Source organism: Loxodonta africana, chromosome 4 (assembly GCF_030014295.1).
Source record: "Loxodonta africana isolate mLoxAfr1 chromosome 4, mLoxAfr1.hap2, whole genome shotgun sequence".
Classification (NCBI taxonomy): Eukaryota; Metazoa; Chordata; class Mammalia; order Proboscidea; family Elephantidae; genus Loxodonta; species Loxodonta africana.
This window is the reverse complement of record NC_087345.1, coordinates 66,072,096-66,094,168: the sequence shown is the minus strand read 5'-3', so window position 1 is coordinate 66,094,168 and position 22,073 is coordinate 66,072,096. Positions and strand designations below refer to the sequence as shown.

Below are 22,073 nucleotides of genomic sequence, written 5' to 3'. Positions count from 1 at the left end.
AATCTTGATTAATTTTGTGGCCTAAGAATCTGTTCCTCCAAAGAGAGAGATTAACGTTTTACTATTTGGTGAGGATGATTGTATGAGGTTTCTACCTAGGTGAGTATCAGGCCTCCAGGAGGGGCTCCAGAGACTAAACTTGTCTGAATTATCCTTGGAGAGAGAGTGGTAGTGGTGGGCAGGACCAAGTAACTGTTCATCTGAGTTGTCAATCAAAACAGCTTTAGAAATATATTATGGTCCTGTAGTGTAAATCGACCAATTTAATGGAAATTAAGGTTTATGACCAAAGAACAGATTTATTCCCCAGGCCTTTGTTTTTGGGAGCAATCCCCAGTGGAGTTGTTTCAGCATCCACTTGTTAATTACTAGGCTTTACTTTAGCTCCATTTTCCTTCTTAAACACATAATTAAACCTGGTTGGGAGTGCTGTGTTACAAGCAGGAGAGATGACTACTTTTGTTTGCCTTTCAAAGACCTGCTAGGGTTTCCTCATTTTAGAACCTAATAAATTATTCCAGTTTCTTTTCCAGAAGAATAGAAATGGGCACATCCCCAAGAACTTCTCTTTTACTGTTCTGCAAACCACACTGCCGTGAGGTGGGAAACCGACCCTCAGGGGGCGAGGAAAGACAGCGGAGATCATGCATATGCAAGGATAGCAAGAGATGGGGGTTAGCATAGAGCTGTCCCAGGTACCATCTCCCTTTTCATGGGTGCTTTCCATTTCTGACCACAAAACTCCCTCTCCCCCCTCAACACACAAACCTCTCCTAAAGTTCAGACAGTTTTATTTACCCAGTGGAGTCAGTTTGTGGAGCAATGTCTGTTTCGCTCTGTGCTCCAGAGCTTCCTGTCAATCATGGAAGGGGTAACTGCTAACCAGGAGTGTACGGCATAAAGAAGTACTTCTCAAACTTTGCTGTGAATCAGAATCCCCTGGAGAGCTTGTTAAAGCACAGATATCTAGGCCCCATCCCCATATTTTTAAATTCAGTAAGTCTGGAATGCCTGAGAATGTGCATTTCTGAAAGGCTAACAGGTAATGCTACTGCTGCTGGTCTGAGGACCACACATTAAGTAGCATTGGCAGAGAGCATTTCTAGGCTCATTTTCTGTAGCTTTTTCAGAAAGGAGCAAAAACTGATTTCCTGTGAGCTGCCTTCCTCAGCTCAAGCTCTCCTATTGTGTGCTCTTGAGCTGCTGCTTTAGAAGTTCAAACAACAGCAAATACATTCCAGCTTAAACAGAGTCAGCCTCAAATTACTGCTAATGCTGTTTCCTATTCCGAGCACCTGCAGGGGGCACCATTTGCATTGTATTGTTTGTGAATTGTTGTTAGGTACAGTCAATTTTAGCTCATAACCGCATGTTGACAGAGTAGAACTGCCCCATGGAGTTTTCTAGGCTGTAATCTTTAAGGGAACAGGTCGCCGGGTCTTTCTCCTGGCCCTCCAACCTTCTGGCTAGCAACTGAGCGCTTAACCTTTGTGTCTCCAGGGCCCCTTTGTGAACGGAGTGTCATAGAATTATGCAGCTTTGAAGCCCAGTCCCATGTATAGTAAAGAGAGACAGCAGATGTGTTGCTGAGGAGAGCAGACTAAATGATTACAGGTTGAAAGACGTTGCTGTACCTAACAGAGTGTTGAGGCTGCATTTGAGACTATTATATTGTTTTACTTCCTTACATGTATAAGAGACTTCTCAAAAGTTTTCGCAAAGTGCACATGATTTCAATTAATTTCCTCAATAGCCTTGTGAGATGGGTAAAAAAAAAATTATTATCTTTATTCTTCAGAAGAGGAAACTGGTACAGAAAGGTTAAGTGACTGCCCCAAGGCCACACAGCCAGTTTGTGTCATAACTTAGACTAGAACGTTCAGGTTTTCCCTAACTATATGAGGCTATGAGACAAATAATAAGAGTATTTTAGAAATTTCAAGTAATCCACTTTTGTGTTTTGATATAACCAGCCACTATTGGGCTACATGTGAATGTTGTTGTTAGGTGCCATCAAGTTGATTCTGACTCATTGTGGCCCCATGTGACAGAGTAGGACTGCCCCATAGGGTTTTCTTGGCTGTAATCTTTATGGAAGCAGATCACCAGGTCTGGCTCCCAAGGAGCTGTTGAGTGATTTCAAACTAACAACCTTTTGGTTAGCAATTAGGCGCATAACTCTTTGTGCCACCAACTTAATAATTCCAAAAGTAGTATATTACAGTTTGCTTTGACATAATTAAGATTATGGATTCCAGAGAAGGGTAGTAAGTTCACAGATCTTATAATAACATTTCCTCTTAGTGATGAGAATCCTTTCATTGTGTTACGTACTTGGAACATTGTAGATCTGTGGCCCTTTCCAAAATGATATGAATATATTTTAGGAATTCAGTTTTGTTTTTTTTTTAATTTTTATTGTGCTTTAAGTGAAAATTTACAAATCAAGTCAGTCTCTCACACAAAAACTTATATACACCTTACTACATACTCCCAATTGCTCTCCCCCTAATGAGACAGCCCACTACCTCCCTCTACTCTCTCTTTTTGTGTCCTTTTGGCCAGCTTCTAACTCCCCTACCCTCTCATCTCCTCTCCAGGCAGGAGATGCCAACATAGTCTCAAGTGTCCATCTGATCCAAGAAGCTCATTCCTCACCAGCATCCCTCTCCAACCCACTGTCTAGTCCAATCCCTGTCTGAAGAGTTGGCTTTGGGAATGGTTCCTGTACTGGGCTATCAGAAGGTCTGGGGGCCATGACCACAGGGTTCCTTCTAGTCTCAGTCAGACCATTAAGTCTGGTCTTTTTAGGAGAATTTGGGGTCTGCATCCGACTGCTCTCCTGCTCCCTCAGGGGCTCTCTGGTGTGTTCCCTGTCAGGGCAGTCATTTGTTGTAGCCAGGCACCATCTAGTCCTTCTGGTCTCAGGCTGATGTAGTCTCTGGTATGTGTGGCCCTTTCTGTCTCTTGGGCTTGTAATTACCTTGTGTCCTTGGTGTTCTTCTTTCTCTTTTGCTCCAGGTGGGTTGAGACCAATTGATGTATCTTAGATGGCCACTTGCTAGCTTTTAAGACTAGGGATTGAGTTTTTATCTGATATTAGCCAAGTGAGATTGTTGTAATTATTCCAAAAAATCAAATCTACTTACGTCTGCTGTTCCTGCAACAAGTTACCAACAGGATAATAATTATCCCAAAGCTCATTAAGGAAAAAAATCCATCACTGTACTGTTTTGTTTCCTCAAAGTGGCTCATTATGTTCAGAGCAAAGCAAAATATATCAACGTTTTATATGGTGTACCTTTGGATTTAGTTGATTGCTTGCTATAAAAGGATTTGAGTCAAAGCCAATTTGCTATTTACACCCAGGGGGGCTTTAGGGACTTTGCAGAAAAGCTCTTTATTCAGGTGAATTCACATAAAATAATGTTCAAAGTTGTTACTTTACATTCTCTCACTGCTTTTGTCTATCAAATGTCAGTGGTTGTGTCTTCAAGCAGCTCAGGGTGCAGACAGGTGGGAGCAAAATAGGAAGTTGAAAACATCTGAAAGTTCTGAAATGAACCCAAACTAAGAGCTACTCTTTGTAGTTTCTTTTAATTATTTCTTAAATTGGTAGCACATGCATGTGGTAAAAACACTGAAACAATACCAAAAGATATAGTATGTAGTGAATGGTGAATCTTCCATCCAGTTTCTCCATCTCCATGTTCCCATCCTTGAGGAAACCATTGTCGTAGGTTTCTCGAGCATTCTTTCAGAGATGTTTATGCAGAAGAGGTGCTGAGCGTGCGGTGTCTCATATACCATAACCCAAACCCCACTGCCGTCAAGTCGATTCCGATTCATAGCGACCCAATAGGACAGAGTAGAAATGCCCCATATGGTTTCCAAGGAGCTGGTAGATTCGAACTGCCGACTTTTTGGTTAGCAGCCTGAGCTCTTAACCACTGCACCACCGGGGCTCCCATATACCATAAAGGCAAAAAGTGAAGTTGTCCTAGCGCTAACTTTTTAGGTAATTAGAGTTCCTACTGTTCATCTCAATGCGTGACAACCTGCCTCAAACCCACAAAAATCACATTTAGAGGAATATGTCATAATTTACCAGACAAATTAATTTCGTTGTGAGGATTCTGGGGGATTTAGAGATCCCAACTTAAAGATACTTAGAAATATATTCAGCTGCTGTCAGGAAGGGGGTGGAGGGAAGAAAAGGGGTATAACTGAGAATTCTTCAGTAAGGAATTTTGAGTAAAAGTCTCCAGAAGTTTGTGTAGACCAATGGTTTTACTTGGATTTTCTTTGAAGACGGCATTTGGCCATGGCTACTTCTAAGCAACACCACAAACACAGCTACAATCATTATTTAATAATCAGAGGAAGTATAGTTTCAGCGCCATCACTTACTAGATTTGTAGCCTTGGAGTCAATTTATTTATCCCTCCTGAGCCTCAGTATCAATAAAATGAGCAAGATAGTATGGAGCTCAAAGAATTGAGGTTAATGCATAACAAATGTAGCTGTTATTGTTATTCAGCACCTTCTATGTTTAGGGAATAGCTGAAGTATATTAAATATATTTGTATTGTCATTTGCTTGATAACTATCAAGTCATAAATATGAAAGTGTTTTGAAACTATAAAAGGGCTAGATAAATGCAAGGTATTCTTATTTATCTGAGCTTTAATAGACTTGCAATGTAGTCTGATGTAATGTTCTGGTTTTAAATTGTTATTATTATTCCTTAAAAGATAGTCATTTTGAGTTTTCACCTTCTGCCTTATCATTCATCCAGAATGGTTGACCATATTCTCAATTCCAGATGTATGCAATAGAGATTCCATGCTCCAAACCATGGCATACAGAGCTCCGGCTGGTGGGGAGGCAGAGTAGTTAGGGAGCCTCCCCGGCTCTCCTGAGACCACAGAGCTGTTCGCATATGTCAGAACATTCCAGTGTATGATTCTTATATGAGAGACTTGGATAACATTCTGCTTTCCCTTGCTATGCAGAATAAAGTGATCATCCATTCCCACTACTGTAACTTTAATTGTAATATATTGATTTATATATTTCTAGGCCTCTAACCCTGGGCAGTTTGAAAATGACATTGATGCATTATGGCAGCGGGGACAAGTTCCAGAATCTGTTGTCTGTCATGGCCGAGTAGGAATAAACACGGAGGCACCAGATGAAGCCCTGGTTGTCTGTGGCAATGTGAAAGTGATGGGGACAATCATGCATCCCTCTGACAGCCGGGTGAAGCAGAATATCCAGGAGGTGAGCACGGGGCTGCAGGGGGCACCTCCACTGACACCTCAGTCAGCTGTGCTGGCACCTCTGGTCTCCAATACACCTGCACAGGGCATCTTGATGTGTCACCTGTTGGTGTGAGATGGACACTCTGTTTAAAAATTATGACTGTGTAATCAGTTAGGCATCTCTGCTGAAACTGTAAAGTAATTCCTACTCAAGAGAATGGATTTACCTGACAGGAGCCGTGGGCAATGGCAGTATATCATCGGCTCCTCAAGCAGGAAGTCTCAGAGTTATTTTCCACAGGCCATTGCCCTTCCTTCCACGCTTTGTCAACTGCCAGAGCTGGCCTTTTCCTTTCCATCTACCGAATTGGAATCTCCCAGTTCCTCTTTCGAGCAGTGTCTCAGACAAGTTCCTGTTCATATTTCTTCTAGACCTCTCCAGCCCCTTCCTCACAGAGTCCCTGGCACCAGCCCTGCCGGGCATGTTCTTCGCCATCCATCATCTTTTTTCTGATGAGCAGTTCAAGGAACTCATCCTCCTCAGCTCTTAATGGGCCAATCCTATTACGCAGGTGCCTGGATCAAGACCTTTTTCCTTTGTGGAGAGGCAGTGTCCCCTGGTGGAAGGGACCTGGCCTAAGAATCAGGGGACTGCTCCTCCACTTTGGGCTGTCCCTGCATTGTGATCCTGGATAAAATGCTTAACTTCACCAAAACTCAGTGTCTTCATCTATAAAATGAAACAATGCCTGCCTGCCTGACTCTGCTGAGTTTTTTTTTTTTTTTCTAACCAGTTGAGGTAATAAGTGTGGATAGTTTTGGAAAGTTACAACTGCTATGTAGACCTAAGGGACAGCGATTAAGACTCCAATCCTTTAGCCAGGCCGCTCTTGGTGACAGCTCTTCCTCCATTTAATCCTGTTTCCTATTGGCTGCTCTGCCACCTCCCCACCTTCTCACTCAGACTACTTCTCCCTCCCTTAAGCATTTTCGAGGTTGCAGCAGAATTGTGTTCTCAAAACCTCTTTTCTCTTCCTTTCCTTTTTCTTTTTTCAACTAATCTGTTAATCATTGGCTCTTCATCCAGACTGCATTTCTTTCTCAGTGCAAATTTGCACTGGTTTTTCTAAACCAGCCAAGGAATGTCTTCCATTGCTGAGAGGATGCCAAAGAATGGTTGTAATTGTAGACTTTTATACTGATGGGAAGCTGCAGTTCATATTAGAAGCTGTGACCTACTAGTAGGATGGGAACTTTTAGGGCTAGAAAGTTCTCACACACGTTTCCAGATGACAGCCCTAGATATTGTGGCTTTGACTTTTAGAGGCAGATAAAGTGTCTGCATTTCAGATCACACCAACTCAAACTTATCTTTGCAATTGGCTATACAACTCCCTACCGAGTTTTTTCTAAATGTAAATGAAATATGATGACTGAGAGAAAGCCTCCACAACCCCTCCTGCTACTGTGAGGTTTTCTACAGAACTTCATTTACCAAACATCTTTAAATGTTGCTCCTTGGTTTGAAGAAAATATGTTTTCTTAATAAGGTTCCCTGTTGTTGTTAGGTGCTGTCAAATTCTCGTAGTGACTCCATGCACAACAGAACAAAACACTGCTCGGTCCTGTGACATCCTCACAACCTTTGCTATGCTTGAGCCCAGCCATGTAGCCACTGTGTCAATCCATCTCATTGAGGGTGTTCCTCTCTTTCGCTGACCCTCTACTTTACCAAGCACTATGTCCTTCTCCAGGGAATGGTCCCTCCTGATAACATGTCCAAAGTACATGAGATGAAGTCTTGTCATCCTTGATTCTAAGGAGCATTCTGGCTGTACCTCTTCCAAGACTGACTTTTTCATTCTTCTGGCCAAAAAAACCAAACCGAACCCATAGCAACCCTATAGGAGAGAATAGAACTGTCCCGTCAAGTTTCCAAGGATCCCCTGGTGGATTCGAACTGCCCACCTTTTGGTTAGCAGCCATAGCACTTAACCACTATGCCACCAGAGTTTCTTCTGGCAGTTCATAGTATATTCAGTATTCTTTGCCCACACCATAATTCAAAGGCATCAGTTCTTCTTTGGTCTTCCAGCTTTTGCATGCATATGAGGCAATTGAAAATATCATGGCTTGGGTCAGGTTCACCTTAGTCCCCAAAGTGACATCTTTGCTTTTTAACACTTTAAAGAGATCTTTTGCAGCAGATTTGCCCAACGAGATACGTGGTTTGATTTCTTGACTACTGCTTCCATGAGCAATGATTATGGGTCCAAGTAAAAAAAATCCCTGGAACTTCTCAAATCTCTTCTAAGACACCATCTCTATATAAATGAAATGTCACCCCAGTCCAGGCTCTAAATCTGAAGTTTCTATATTCCCTCCCTGCTCACAACAGCATGATGGAATAAAGAGAGTCTTAGTACGCATCAAGAGACTAGTGTCTGAGTCCTGACTCTGGCAATCACTAGGTTCCCTGTGGGGCTTGACTAATAACTGAAAGGTTGGCAGTTTGAATCCATTCAGAGGTGCCTCAGAATAAAGCCCTGGTGATCCACTTCGGACAGGTCAAAGCTTTGAAAAACCTACGGAGCAGTTCGGTTCTGCACATGTGGGGTCTCCGAGAGTTGTAATTGACTTGATGGCAACCAACAACAACAACTGGCAGTCAGTAACCTAGTAACTTTGGCCCAGAGACACTGTGCCTCTGTGTTCTCATCTGTAAACAGAAGAAGCTCCTATTCACCTTGTCTGTGTTAAGGGTTTTTCTTAAAAGAGATTATGCTGCCCCAGCAAACTGGGATCCCGTAGACTGGCATGCCTCCTCTGCAGGGCAGTCCTTGAGTTAATGATTCAGAAATCTGGAGCATGAGGCAGCATGACTGTGAAGGTCATTTGCATTCACAGTCAACACTTCCCAGAACTGCTGTGGGTAAGATCAACTCGTATACGTGAAGCTTTTTTTTTTTTTTTTTTACTGCACAATGCTAAGCAAATAGATATTATTAACTTGTACAAAATATAAATGATTTTAAATTCATTTATGGTTATTTCATATTAATATATTCCTAATAGATATATCCATATTTATGAAATATATCTCCCTAGAAATCTTGTCTGCCCCATTCTCCATTTACTAGAGACAAGCCAGATGATGGTAATGATAATGATGGTACTGGCAGACACGTGAACTTCATCTTCACCTCTCCCTAACTTTTTTTCAACTTTTAAAAAGAGAACCATTATTCCAAATGCTCTGGGAAGCTGCCCCTGTGTAGAGTTGATTGCATGCATAGGACAGGAGGCAATTTATCATTCTTTCAGGATGCATGGTAACCACAGCTGACTGGTTATGGATGAACTGGTACAAAATGTAGTGGCCAAGCATATTGCCCCAAACACTGTAATTAGGGAAAATGAATATGGGCTACAGCCTTGCTCTGACTAGGGTTAGGGTTAGCGTTAGGGTTAGGACCGTCTCCTCATTCAAGGCAACATAGGTAATTTTGTGGAAATTAAGCAATTGAGCAGTCTGCGTAGAGAGCCCTGGTGGAGGAGATTCCTGCTGCTCATCTGGACACATATTCAAGAAACAGAGGAGGTAAGAAACATATGATTGAAACCTATGAAACTAAAGAACTGGCAAAACGAGGTTGGCCTAAGTGAGAAGCAGTTTAACTTACCCAGACAGTGGCATCATGTTTACTGAAGCAAATACAGACTGGAGAAGTAAAGCAGCTCTTACAATGGAAACTGAGAAAAATTAAGATGAAAATTATATGCTGAAAACCAAAGTGATGTGAAGAACATTGATGTCAATACAAAAAAAAAAAGAAAGAGGAAGTTGAGAGTTGAACGTACCAGTCAAATTCTGTGGTGAAGGCTGAAAAGAAAACAGTAAGCAACTTAAAAATAAAAGCCAGAGGAGAGATCAGTTAAAATGAAATGCTCGAAGATTATTCTGTTTTTCTCCCAACCTCATCAGCGGTGTGCTAAAGACGAAAGTAGACATGTGAAGAGCTCAAGAAGGCCAAACATACAAAGTTTTCTCGAAGGGCCATGAGCCAAATGCAGAAGTTCCTCAGTCAGTTCTGAGCAAGCAGGTGTCACTCAATCTGCTCCTGATGCAAGACTGAAAGGCTGGGCTGTGAGCCATGACCAAGGACAGATCTGGGAGATCTTGCTCCCTGAGTCAACTGGAGTCCCACAGGCTGGCACACCTCCTCTGTGGCGCAGTTCTTGAGTTAATGATATAGAAACCTTGGGCATGAGGCAGCATGACTGTGATGGTCATTTGCATTCATGGTCCACACCTTCCAAAACTGCTATGGGCAAGATCAAATCAGAAACTTGGATTCAGTTTCTAGCTTCTTACTCAACTCACACTGATGAGCTAGGCACTCTGTAGTGTTAAGTGCTGGCCTGTGTATGATTCCCAGAGGTGGATACAAAGAAGGCACATTCCTTGCCTGAAGGGTTTTCTTTAGGTCAAATATACACATCAAATCAAATCAAGACTAAACCCGTTGCCGTCGAGTCAATTCCAAAGTCTAGCTACCTTATAGGACAGAATAGAACTGTCCATAGTGTTTCCAAGGAGCAACTGGTAGATTTGAACTACCAACCTTCTGGTTAGCATCTGAACTCTTCACTACTGTGGCACTAGGGGTCCAGTGTACGCATAAGGAACGTGAAATACAGGCAGTTTATTTTTAGCCGTGGAAGTCTACATGCCGGCATTAGAAATCAGAGAGCATATAAGGTGTTTAGGTCCCCAAGCCAACCCTCAAAAAGCTTCTTTAACCAAAAATCTGCCTGAAGTACAATAGTAATAGCACTATACAACCTAATTGCTATGTCTAGCAATAATATGTCTTTGGTAAAATGCATTTGAGGATTCAACTTAGACACCAGGGACCATTTTCCCTCTCTGCAACCTGGATGGCCCAAGTAAGGGCCTCTCTTCTGTGTTCCATCCACAGTAAAGAAACCAACACTGCTTCCACTTTGGTCTCTGATGGGGGATTAAGCAGGCTGAGCAGGGACAAAGGGGATAATAAGAAGTGAGTACAAGACCACCAGGGTCCAGGAATTGAGTAACTGGATGTGTTCTGGGTAGTGCAAGGATGATCCAGGCTGGCTCCTGGTTGACCCCTTCTTTAATTAGTCTCAGGATTGTCCTGCCATTCCACTACCTTCACTCTTTCATTCCTTCATCAAAGATTTTGAGTGGCAAGCATGTCAGACACTTTTCCAGGCACTATGCAGGCCCCAAGATGACCAAGCTATGGCCTCACCCTTGTGGATGAAACTTTTATTAAACTTTAGCTCCAAATAAAGAATCTTATTTCATTCACTCATTGAATCTCCAGTACCTGGGATAGTGTCTGGCACATAGCAGCTGCTCATTAAATATTTGTCAAATGAATGAAGGAGTTCACAATGATAGATATGTGCACAGGGCAATAGGGAATTGCAAATGATCCTTCATAGCCTGGCCTACAAGGCCCTCCTTGCTGTAGCCTTAACCTTTATAGTTTAGCAATGCCAAACTGCTTTTTTTGTGCAGACGTCATTCTGGTGACTTGCTGCCTTGGAAATTGACTCATGCTGTTCTCTCTTCCTAATTTCCTTGCCTTGTTATTGTTGTTGTTAGCGGCCATCCAGTTGATTTCTGACTCATAGTGACCCTATGTGCAACAGAATGAAACACTGCCTGTTCCTGTGCCATCCTCACAATCATTGCTACGCATAAGCCCACTGTTGCGGCCACTGTGTCAATCCATCTCACTGAGGGCCTTGCTCTTTTTCACTGACCCTCTACTTTACCAAGCATGATGTCCTTCTCCAAGGACTGATCCTTCCTGACAACATGTCTGAAGTATGAGACGTAGTCTTGCCATTCTTTCTTCTAAGGAACATTCTGGTTGTACTTCTTCCAAGTCAGATTTGCTTGTTCTTTTGGCAGTCCATGGTGTATTCAATATTCTTCTCCAACACCACAATTCAAGGCCATCAATTCTTCTTCAGTCTTCCTTATTCATCATCTAGCTTTCACATGCATAGGAGGCGACTGAAAACACCATGGCTTGGGTCAGGCACACCTTAGTCTTCAAGGTGACATCCTTGCTTTTCAAGACTTTAAGGAGGTCTTTGTGGCAGATTTGCCCAATGCAATGTGTCTTTTGATTTCTTGACTGCTGTTTCCATGGGTGTTAATTGTGGATCCAAGTTAATTGAAATCCTTGACAACATCAATCTTTTCTTTGTTTATCATGATGTTGCTTATTGGCCTAGTTGTGAGGATTTTTGTTTTCTTTATGTTGAAGTGTAATCCATATGAAAGCTGTGGTCTTTGATCTTCATCAGTAAGTGCTTCAAGTCCTCTTCACTTTCAGCAAGCAAGGTTGTGTCATCTGCATAACGCAGGTTGTTAATGAGTCTTCCTCCAAACCTGATGCCCCATTCTCCTTTATATAGTCCAGCTTCTCAGGTATGAATAGGTATGGTGAAAGGATACAACACTGATGCACACCTTTTCTGACTTTAAACCATGCAGTATCCCCTTGTTCTGTTTGAATGACTGCTTCTTGATCTATAAGTCTCACGAGCAGAATTAATTGTTGTGAAATTCCCATTCTTGGCAATGTTATTCATAATTTGGTATAATCCACACATTTGAATACCTTTGCATAGTCAATGAAATGCAGGTAAACATCTTTCTGGTATTCTCTGCTTTCAGCCAGGATCCATCTGACATCAGCAATGATATCCCTGGTTCTGACTCCTCTTCTGAATCTGGCTTGAATTTCTGGCCATTCCCTGTTGATATACTGCTGCAGTTGCATGTGAATGATCTTCAGCAAAATTTTACTTGTGTGTAGTAATAATGATACTGTTTGATAATTTTTGCATTTGGTGATCACCTTTCTTGGGAATAGGCATAAATATGGATCTCCTCCAGTCAGTTGGACAGGTGGTAGCTGTCTTCCCAATTTCTTGGCATAGACAAGTGAGTACTTCCAGCACTGCATCCATTGTTGACACATCTTAGTTGGTATTCAGTCAATTCCTGGAGCCTTGTTTTTCGCCACTGCCTTCAGTGCACCTTGGACTTCTCTCTTCAGCATAATTGGTTCCTGCTTATATGGTACCTCCTGAAATGGTTGAACATGGACCGATTCTTTTTGCTATAGGGACTCTGTGTATTCTTTCCATCTTCTTTTGATGCTTCCTACATCGTTTAATATTTTCCCTGTAGAATCCTTCAGTATTGCAACTCAAGGCTTGAATTTTTTCTTCAGTTCTTTCAGTTTGGGAAATGCAGAGCACGCTCTTCCCTTTTGATTTTCCATCTCCAGGTCTTTGCACATGTCATTATAATTCTTTGTCTTCTCAAGGCCCCCTTTAAAATCTTCTGTTGAACTCTTTTACTTCATCGTTTCTTCCTTTTGTTTTAGCTACTTGATGTTCAAGAGCAAGTTTCAGAGTCTCTTCTGACATCCATTTTGGTCTTTTCTTTCTTTCCCGTCTTTTTAATGACCTCTTGGTTTCTTCACGTATGATACCCTCGATGCTGTTCCACAACTGGTCTGGTCTTCCGTCATTAGTGTTCAATGCATTAAATCTATTCTTGAGATGGTCTCTGAATTCAGGTGGGATATACTCAAGGCCATACTTTGGCTCTCATGGACTTGTTCTAATTTTCTTCAGTTTTGTCTTGAACTTGCGTAGGAGCAATTGATGGTCAGTTCCGTAGCTGGCCCCTGGCCTTGTTCTGACTGGTGATAATAAGCTTTTATCCTTAGTGGTTGGTGTATAAATTTGAATAGAAGTTGTATTAACTGGTCTTCCTTGTACTTCGCTGACAGCATTGTACTTCAGGATAGATCTTGAAATATTCTTTTTGAGGATGAATGTAACACCATTCCTCTTCAAGTTGTTGTTCCTGGTATAGTAGACCATATGATTATCTGATTCACAATGGCCAGGACCAGTCTACTTAAGCTCACCAATGCCTGGGATATCAATGTGTATGCATTCCATTTCATTTTTGATGACTTCCAATTTTCGTAGATTTATACTTTGTACATTCCAGGTTCTGATTATTAATGGATGCTTGCAGCTGTTTCTTCTCATTTTGAGTCATGCCACATCAGCAAATGAAGGTTCCAAAAGCTTGACTCCATCCATGTCATTAAGGTCAACTCTACTTTGAGGAGGGAGGTCTTCCACAGTCGCATTTTGAGTGCCTTCCAACCCAAGGGGCTTGTCTTCCAGCACTATATCAAACAATGTTCTGCTGCTATTCATAAGGTTTTCGCTGGCTAAATCTTTTGAGGAGACTGCTGGGTCCTTCTTCCTAGTCTGTGTTAGTCTGTAAGCTCAGCTGAAACCTGTCTGCCATGGGTGACCCTGCTGGTGTTTGAATACCGGTGGCATAGCTTTCAGCATCGCAGGAACATGCAAGCCTCCACAGTACGACAAATTGACAGACATGTCCCAACCTTCGCACCTGCCACCCTACCCCACATCTTTCCCTACTGCTTCCTATTTTAAAGTTATTACTTTATTTAAGAAACATTAGTTGAGCACCTACTACATGCTAGGAACTGTGTTAGATATTGGTTATGGGGAAGATGATAAAGGTGACACAATTAGGTGTCTGGTTATAATTGTGATTAATGCTATGACAGTAAAAAGCAGGTGCTATGAGCACATAAACAGGAGGGACCCTTCTTATTCTTGGAGGTCAAGACATGCTGCTTTGAGGAAAAACCAAAAAAACCAAGCCCGCTGCCGTCGAGTCAATTCTGACTCATAGTGACCCTATAACATCTTTGAGGAAGGGATGTTTAAATTGGGGGAGGAGAAGGTAGGAGAGTGGGATGGTAGAGTTTTTAGCCAAGGAGAATGCCATGAGCATTGGTTCTGAAGTGAAAGGAGCAGAATACCATCTCTAGGAATTCTTCCTTTATGTTCTCTCAGAATTAGGTGACAGCCTGGGTGGTGCAAATGATTAAGTGCTCTGCTACTGACTGAAAGGTTGGTGGTTTCCATCTATCCAGAAGCACCTCAGAAGAAAGGCCTGGTGATCCACTTTTGGAAGGTCACAACCATTGAAAACCCTATGAAGCACAGTTCTACTCTGACATACATGGGGCCGCCATGAGTTGAAATTGATGGCAACTGGTTTATTTTAAGAATTAATTACTTCCTTTGTTCATAATTCTATCATCATCTTACATTTCTCATATTGTAATATAATCATGTGTGATGTGTGTCTCTTCCTGTCCATACCACAAACTTTTGTTTAGTTTTCCAGCTTGTCTTGTATTACAAAGGTGGGAAAATTCCCAAAACATTTTTTGGTGACAAACACACTGCACACAGATTCTCAGATGCAAGCACACGAACTTTACAGAGTTTTCCAAGTACATCTGGTGTAACAAGGATGGGAACTTCCCAATATATTCTTTTAAAGAGAAAGCACTACAAAGATTCTCCCATACATGTGTACAACGTCAAGAAAGTTGTGCACATTTTTAAAATACATCGTGTTGACAACTGAGAATAATTTCCAAACCTTTCTTTGAATGAAAATATAATAAAGAGTTTCTATCATTCAAGTAAATGAAATCAAAACAGTATTTCAATTTTCAAAGTACATGTGTAGCAAGAATGCGAATGTTCGTAATATATTCTTTGCCTAAGAAAACCCTACACAGATTCTCCAGTGCAAACACATGAATTTAAAGTTGTCCAGGCTTACACAGTACATCACATGTAACTAAGATGGAAACACTACTAACACATTCTTTGAATGAATATACAAAATAGAGTTTCTCCCATCCAAGTACATGAAGTCAAAACAGCCCATAAACTTTTAAAGGGCAATCATTTTTGTATCCCCAACACTTAGTGTAGTGCATGGAATATTGAAGGTAATTGGTAAATGTTAACTGAATAAAACAGTGAATGACTGAATTAAACCAAGCTTTTGATAACCTTTGACTGCATTAAGCTCAAAATTATGTGAAGTAAAACTATTCTATTTGGCCAGTTAAGTGCCAAGCCACAATTTTTCACAACCAGCCAAACTAGGGAAGATTGAAAGTCCTTAATAACAGTGGAGGAGCTTCACCCCCATCTCATACAGGGTGGGTTAAGGGAGGAGTTATGGGCCAAGACAGGGTTTAAAAAGAAAAAGTAGTTTTGGTTGCTCTAACATATGGATGAATGCCCAGGCAGTATATTTTTAATTGCCAAGAGACCACTGGTTCTATAATCCAGTTATGTTCCAAAAGAAAAATTGGGACCAACATAGGGCTGCCAACTTTTTCCTTGTCAAATGTGGTCATTAAAAAAAAAAATTGATCTTCTGCTTTTACCATCATCTCATAAAAATAATTTTTAAAATCCTCAAACTCAAAGGAGAATCCTTGAATAAAATAGATTTCATTTTAAGAAAAATTCAATGGATTGCGTTTATTTTAATCATTTTGCTGTGACCCAATGAAGTGTTTTTGAGGAATCTACAGTGACAGTTGGGAATGCCTTTAACAGCCCATTAAGAGCAGTAAGCTCAGAAGAGGACGCCATCACTGACTGGTGTGGTCTCTGGGAGGGAGATTTTGTAAGAGGAGGAGGTCTGAGTTCTGAAGAACCAGCAGCTGACTAATCCTAGCTTGCAATCTGTCATCTTAAACAAAGTTTCCCCAGCAAAATGTACAAAAGCAATTTAATGGTATATATCCATAACCCAAAGACCGTTATCTGAAGGAAGCATTGCGTTTTCAATTTGCAAAGTTAAGTTTTGCCTGTGAACTGGTGTGTTCATTTGGAAATGATATCTTGCAATCTTGAACAACAATTGTTTCTTTCCAGAGTGAGCAACTTCCTTTCTCAGAGGAGAGAAGTGAGGCAAGAGTAGCAAGTAATGGAGCTTTTGTCCTGTCATTTGGACACAAAGACTCTGGCTCAGTTTGTTAGTTAGTGGACCTTGAAACTGAGGCTCCTCTCAGGAGAAAAAAATACATTTCTTTTAAAACAGTGTGAACAAGAGAGAAGGATGGTCCAACTGTCAACATTCCTAATTCCTCTAGGTCACTCTGGGCATTGATTTGATTAGCAAATATCTAAGCCTATGAAATCTGCTCTTCTTTAATTAAATTAGGTTGATACAAATGAACAGCTGAAAAGAATCGCCCAAATGAGGATTGTTGAATACGACTACAAACCTGAATTTGCATCTGCCATGGGAATAAACACTGTCCATCAAACAGGTACACAGACTAATTTCCCTCTTGATTTTGTATTGTCAACTATTGAAATTTTAATTTCTCCTTTATTTTGAAGCTGTGTGCTATGGCATTTGACAACACCTGGTGGTCTATCTTGTCCTTTGTGAAATCCATGATCACTGGAAAAGGAATGGTTAAGGAATTCCTGTGTCATCTTTCCTTAATTCCCCCACCTCTACTCCCTCACCCCAAAGTACTTCTGGAGTATTTTGAATATACACTTTTTTTCACTGGAGCCCTCTTTCTCTTGGACGGAGTGTGCATGGGCAGATAGAGGCTACAACTGTTTGAAGAGTAGCGTTGCTCCTGGCACGGAGAAAGTGGAAGGGTAGATGGCTCTAGGTCAGAGAAGGGGTGAGCAAAATGGTGTTTATGCTGCAATCCAGGGATTTCGGGAAAGAAGGAACATGCTGGGGCACAAATCGCCTACAGAAAAAGAAAGGAGCCCGAGCTATGTCCCACCCTTACTTCTGTGTTGTTGTCGTCAGTTGCCTCCGAGTGGGTTCCGACTCTTGACTACCCCACGTGTGCAGAGTAGAACTGTTTCACATAGTTTTCAAGGCTATGACCTTTCAGGAGCAGACCGCCAGGCCTCCTGAGATGCCTCTGGGTGGGTTTGATCTGCCAGCCTTTCACCTAGTAGTCCAGCACTTCACCTTTTGTGCCACCCGGGGACCTGTGTGCAGAGATTTTAACGTATTTACTCGCCCCTTGGCTCAGAGCCTAAAAGAAAAGTGGAGAAAAAGACACCTTTATTTTAATTCTATATTCGTTCTTGGCTGAAAATTTCTCCTTTACCTTAAATGCATTGTAGATCAAAGGAAAAGCTTAGAAGAGTAAACATCTATTTCCAAAGATATCCTGAGTGGCTGTCTGTATTCTATTCTGATGTAGGCCTTAGAGAATTTTCTTTGGAAAGACCTTTTCCTGATTAAACCTGTTGGAGTGTTTTGTATGTAGGAATGATTGCCCAGGAGGTACAAAAGATCCTGCCCAGAGCTGTGAGAGAGGTTGGTGATGTCACCTGCGAAAATGGAGAGAAGTTGGAGAACTTCCTCATGGTGGATAAGGTAAATGCTGAATAAATATCTGCTGCTTTAGCTATAGCCTCATGGATAACCCTTGGGCTGGAACATCTGACTGAGAAATGGGACATTAAAAAGAATTCTTCACGGAGTTGTGGAGTAAGTTGGAATCAGTTATCTCACATTGGTCATAAAAAGAAGCCCCATAAAGGAATAAGAAAAAGGAATATGCAAAAATAAAAATTAGAGGTCAGTGAGTTCTCATTGCTGGAGGACAACCGGCTCTGGGAAAGCCCACTTAAGATAAATGCCCTTAAAACAGGGACCGAATGTTCCTGATAAATAGTGACAAAAAGTTTGGATTCTACGTTTATCTTTAACAATGGAACTAATGAATTAAAACTTATGAAAATTTATTTTATCTTTGGTAATGTGATTTAAGTGTTAATTTTAAAAATGTGCTACTTCTTAGAATAATTAAGGATTAAATGAAGTGTTGATTTTTTTGAGTGTAGTCTTTTGACAAAATTGTACATTTCACTTTCACAGCGCTATTATCAAGTGGGTCATTTTTTTTCAAAGATGTTCATGGGCCTCATCATTTTTCCCAAGGGCCTTTTTTTAATTCTTTGATATTCAAATCCTTCTCCTTTGAAGTAATGTCATCATTCCCTTCGCTCGTTAACGTTAACATTAATGGGTCTAACGCTGCCAGGGGTCTAACTCTGCCAGTTCCTCGATTGCTGACGCTCTGTGTGTGACTTGAGTAGCTCTCCGATGGCATTTCCACCAATTACGTGAAATACTGCATCGTTTGCGATATTTGCCAATTCCCCCTGCAGCTGGATTGCCTTACGTCCCATTATAATATTTGATGCAGGGAGGAGAGACAAACAGACGTAAGTATTTTGTGATAAGTGGGGAGAGATGTTTGAGTGGAGACTATAATTTGTCAGTTTGCGAGGTAGTGCGTCTCAAACCGTAAAGTGCACACAAGTCCCCGAGGATTTTGTTAAAACGCAGATTCTGATTTGGGGAGACTATGGGGAGACCCAAGAGTCTGCATTTCTAACCAGCTTCCAGGTGAGGCCAATATTGCCAGTCCTGCTGGTCAGCAAGCCACACTTGAAGAAACAAGGCAGAGGGTGCATTTTCATCCTGGGCCTCTCCATAGTCTTCTAACTCCAAAACCATGGGCAACAGATACTTAGATAACAGAGTCTGGATGGCCAGCTCAGCCCTGTGCTGGAAAAGCTGAAGTTGGCTCATTTCCTTTTGATCTTCAGGAACGCATCTTTATTAGAAGAAGTTCTTTAGTTTCTTTCCTAGACCTAAGCTGTCGCTTCACTTGAGAGGTATATCATGAGACATTTATTTTTTAATAATAAAGTACTGAAGTTTTCCAATAACTTACCTAAAAATAAAATAGGGCATAGTCAGAGTTATTCATGTAATAAAGTCACTCTCACTCATTTGTATTTTCGTAAGTTTTCTGGGTTGAGAGAGAAAGGAGCATATTCATAACCACCAGACTCACCAGACTGCAAAGATGGAGGCTCTTGGAATCACCTATGTGGTACCAGGTACATCATTCTGGCTATGACCCTCCTCTAGAACACTCAGGGAGAAGATTTCTGTGTTTGCTGTGTAGGTAACATCTGCCCAAGATCTTGTAAGTGTCACTGTTTAGCATAATAGTTAGTCCTCCCTACCCCCCAGTGTTGCTATGAGTTGAAATTGACTCAACAGCAATGGGTTTGGTTTTGGTTTACCCCCCCAGTGGAGTCCTTGGGTGGTGTTAACAGTTAATGTGCTCAACTGCTAACCAAAAGATTGGCAGTTCTAGACCACTCAGAGGTGCCTTGGAAGAAATTCTTGGTGATCTACTTCTGAAAAATCAGCCATTGAAAACCCTATAGGGCATAATTCTACTGTGATACACATGGGGTCACCATGAGGTAGAATTGATTCAACAGCAACTGGTCCACCCCCCAGTATCTTTCTATTCCGCAGTTGAGTTGAATGAGGATTGTTGGGATTATTAGTGACCATACTTCCAAGGCCTTACCCTTTTCTCCTAGCTCAAGCTTATTTCTGGGAAGGCAAGCCTAGAGTTCTGGGAAAGTAGGGGGTGGAATTCCTATTCTAGCCAGCCAGGTTCATGTATCACCTGAGGAAAAAACCATGCCAAGGCAGCATTCAGTATACAAATAAGTAAAACTGATAGTAGTCCAGAACGGAAAAGTTGCCATTCTCTTAGTAACAGGACCTTGCAGTGATACAATCTACGGAGGCGTCACCAAGGCCACACTCATTTACAGAATGGGTAACAGCAAAAGCAGGTGACCATCTCCCCACTCTGATGACATAGGAGAAGGCCAGTTTTCTTCTTTGGCTTGTTTCTGAGGATAGATTTCAGTTGTTGGTTTAAACCTCCACATTGTGGGATATGCTATAAAAAATACCTCTTCTAAATTATATGTACTCCACTGGGAATCTTCTTAATTCTTATTAAGAACACAGGGAAGGTGGTTGCTGTTATCCCGAGCTCTTTGCTAGTTGTAAAACAAACAAAATATATATGGAGCCTCTTGCTTTCTTGCCTCCCACCTACCCTCCTGGGCAGTGTGGTGGTTTTGATGACTATGTTTAGGGATGTTGTGCTTTGAGGAAATTTGCTAGGACTTCCTAGGCTCTGCTAGGATGGGTTTCAGTCTTCCTTTCTCATGTCTTTGTTGTAAGAGACTTCTCATTCACTTCAGCAGAAACTGCCTTTAAGCTCAAAACACTTTCATGTCTTTTATTCCACTTTCCTTAAGTACTACTTGAAAGTATTTCTAGCTCTTATCTGAAATATACTGCATAGTCCAGAAAGCAGCATGAAATTTCAGGAAGAGCATCAGCCAACCAAGCAAGAGATTAGTGAGCTGGGTAATTTGGTCAGATTACCTAATTTCTCTAGGCTTCATTTGTTTCACCTATCAAAGGAGGTGAGTAACTAGATCATCTCAAATGACAGTTTATTTCTAAATAATAAGACTCTAACTCATAGAAGGGCCTTGTCTCTTCTCAAAATGAAGATCAACCTGACCTTCCAGGACTGCATGTGACTCCTGATATAATTGCCTTGGTTACTTCTAAGAAATGAGAATGCGAAACAGCATTATAACACCATACTTACAGAAATTCCTAGGTGAGGACTTCTTACTTTGGGATTCTATGAAAACAGTGACTTTGGAAAATAAAGTAATATAATTTTTAAGCTGAAAGAGAACTTAAAGGACATCTAGCCCAACCCTCTTCTTTCACAGTTGAGGACACCGAAGCCCAGATCAAACCTGAGTCTCCTGATCATCTCGTTAGGCAACATTGCTTCTTATCCGTAACACTTAACACTTGAATCATGGTGCATTATAGCAGAGTAAGTTATTTTAGTTTAAGTGAAGTAAGGTTAAATTATATTAATTAAGTTAAAGACATATTTTTTTCCTTTGACCTTTTTCTCTTTTCCCGTGAACATTTGAGGGCTGTGACTGGGCTCATGCTTCCTTGGATTTTCTGTATTTTGGACATGTCACAGTGACAGTCCACCAGTGCACAGATTAGGTTGATTCCATTTTGTCACCATCACAAATATGGTAATTAGCTTCAGGCCATTTCTGCTGGAATTGCCTGAATTTTGTATTCTGTCACTTAAGGAGGTAACCCTGAATTTCAAAGGATATCTTAGAGCTTTCACTTCAGTTGGGCAGACTGAAAATCAAATCAGTTTAATAACAACAAGAGCATAGTTCAGGCATCATAGGCTATAGTAACTGGTGGAGGTCAGAGTAGGACACAATCTCTCCACTCTTTACTCCATTTCACTGCTATCCATGTATCCCTTTTTAATAAAGAATTTTTTTCTTAAGGCTACAATGCAAGCTAGAAACATGTATGAAAATGTTGAAATGTTGCTCTCCATGATTGCTATATTATTTGCACATATACTTTGAAACTATTCCAAAATATAAAAAGGAATGGCTAGGCCTTTATAGGCTGTTCATGCAATCAACCAAGTTTGAGATTAGTGATGTCCCTCAAAGTGGGTAAAAACAGCTTTTCTTTCTGCTCTTAACAGGAGAAATGACATTGCAAGATAAACTTCTCTTATTTGGGATAACTTGCACTTCTTATAAATTCCTCATGGCTTCCATGTGCCTCAGTGAAGAATGCTCCAGGATGGGAGGCAGAGTTAGAGAGCTCAGGGCTGATGCTCGGAGGCTGGGGCCACAGGGGGTGGACCCTGTAGCCTAATCCTGAATTAGGCCTTTTGGCTTATTCATCTCTTTATTTTACATCTTTGTTTCTGTGATTATTTGGGAGCAAATAGTTATATTTTTTGAGCATTATTATTAGGTGTTCTTGGCGTAAGAAAAATGTACTAGAATCTACTAGCGTCATGGCCTGTCTACATTCAAAAGGAGGGATGAAAATCAAGA

At 41.2% G+C, this 22,073-nt stretch overlaps 1 protein-coding gene across 1 annotated transcript in view; it reads left to right on the top strand.

Moving 5' to 3' along the window:
* MYRFL (myelin regulatory factor like) overlaps window positions 1-22,073 on the top strand; it is a 137,878-nt gene that overhangs the window by 67,353 nt on the left and 48,452 nt on the right. Inside the window, exons 10-12 of the mRNA XM_010601363.3 lie at window positions 5,083-5,283; window positions 16,441-16,549; window positions 17,528-17,637. Coding sequence (XP_010599665.3) covers window positions 5,083-5,283; window positions 16,441-16,549; window positions 17,528-17,637 — 420 coding nt within the window. The remainder of the gene's footprint in view (window positions 1-5,082; window positions 5,284-16,440; window positions 16,550-17,527; window positions 17,638-22,073) is intronic.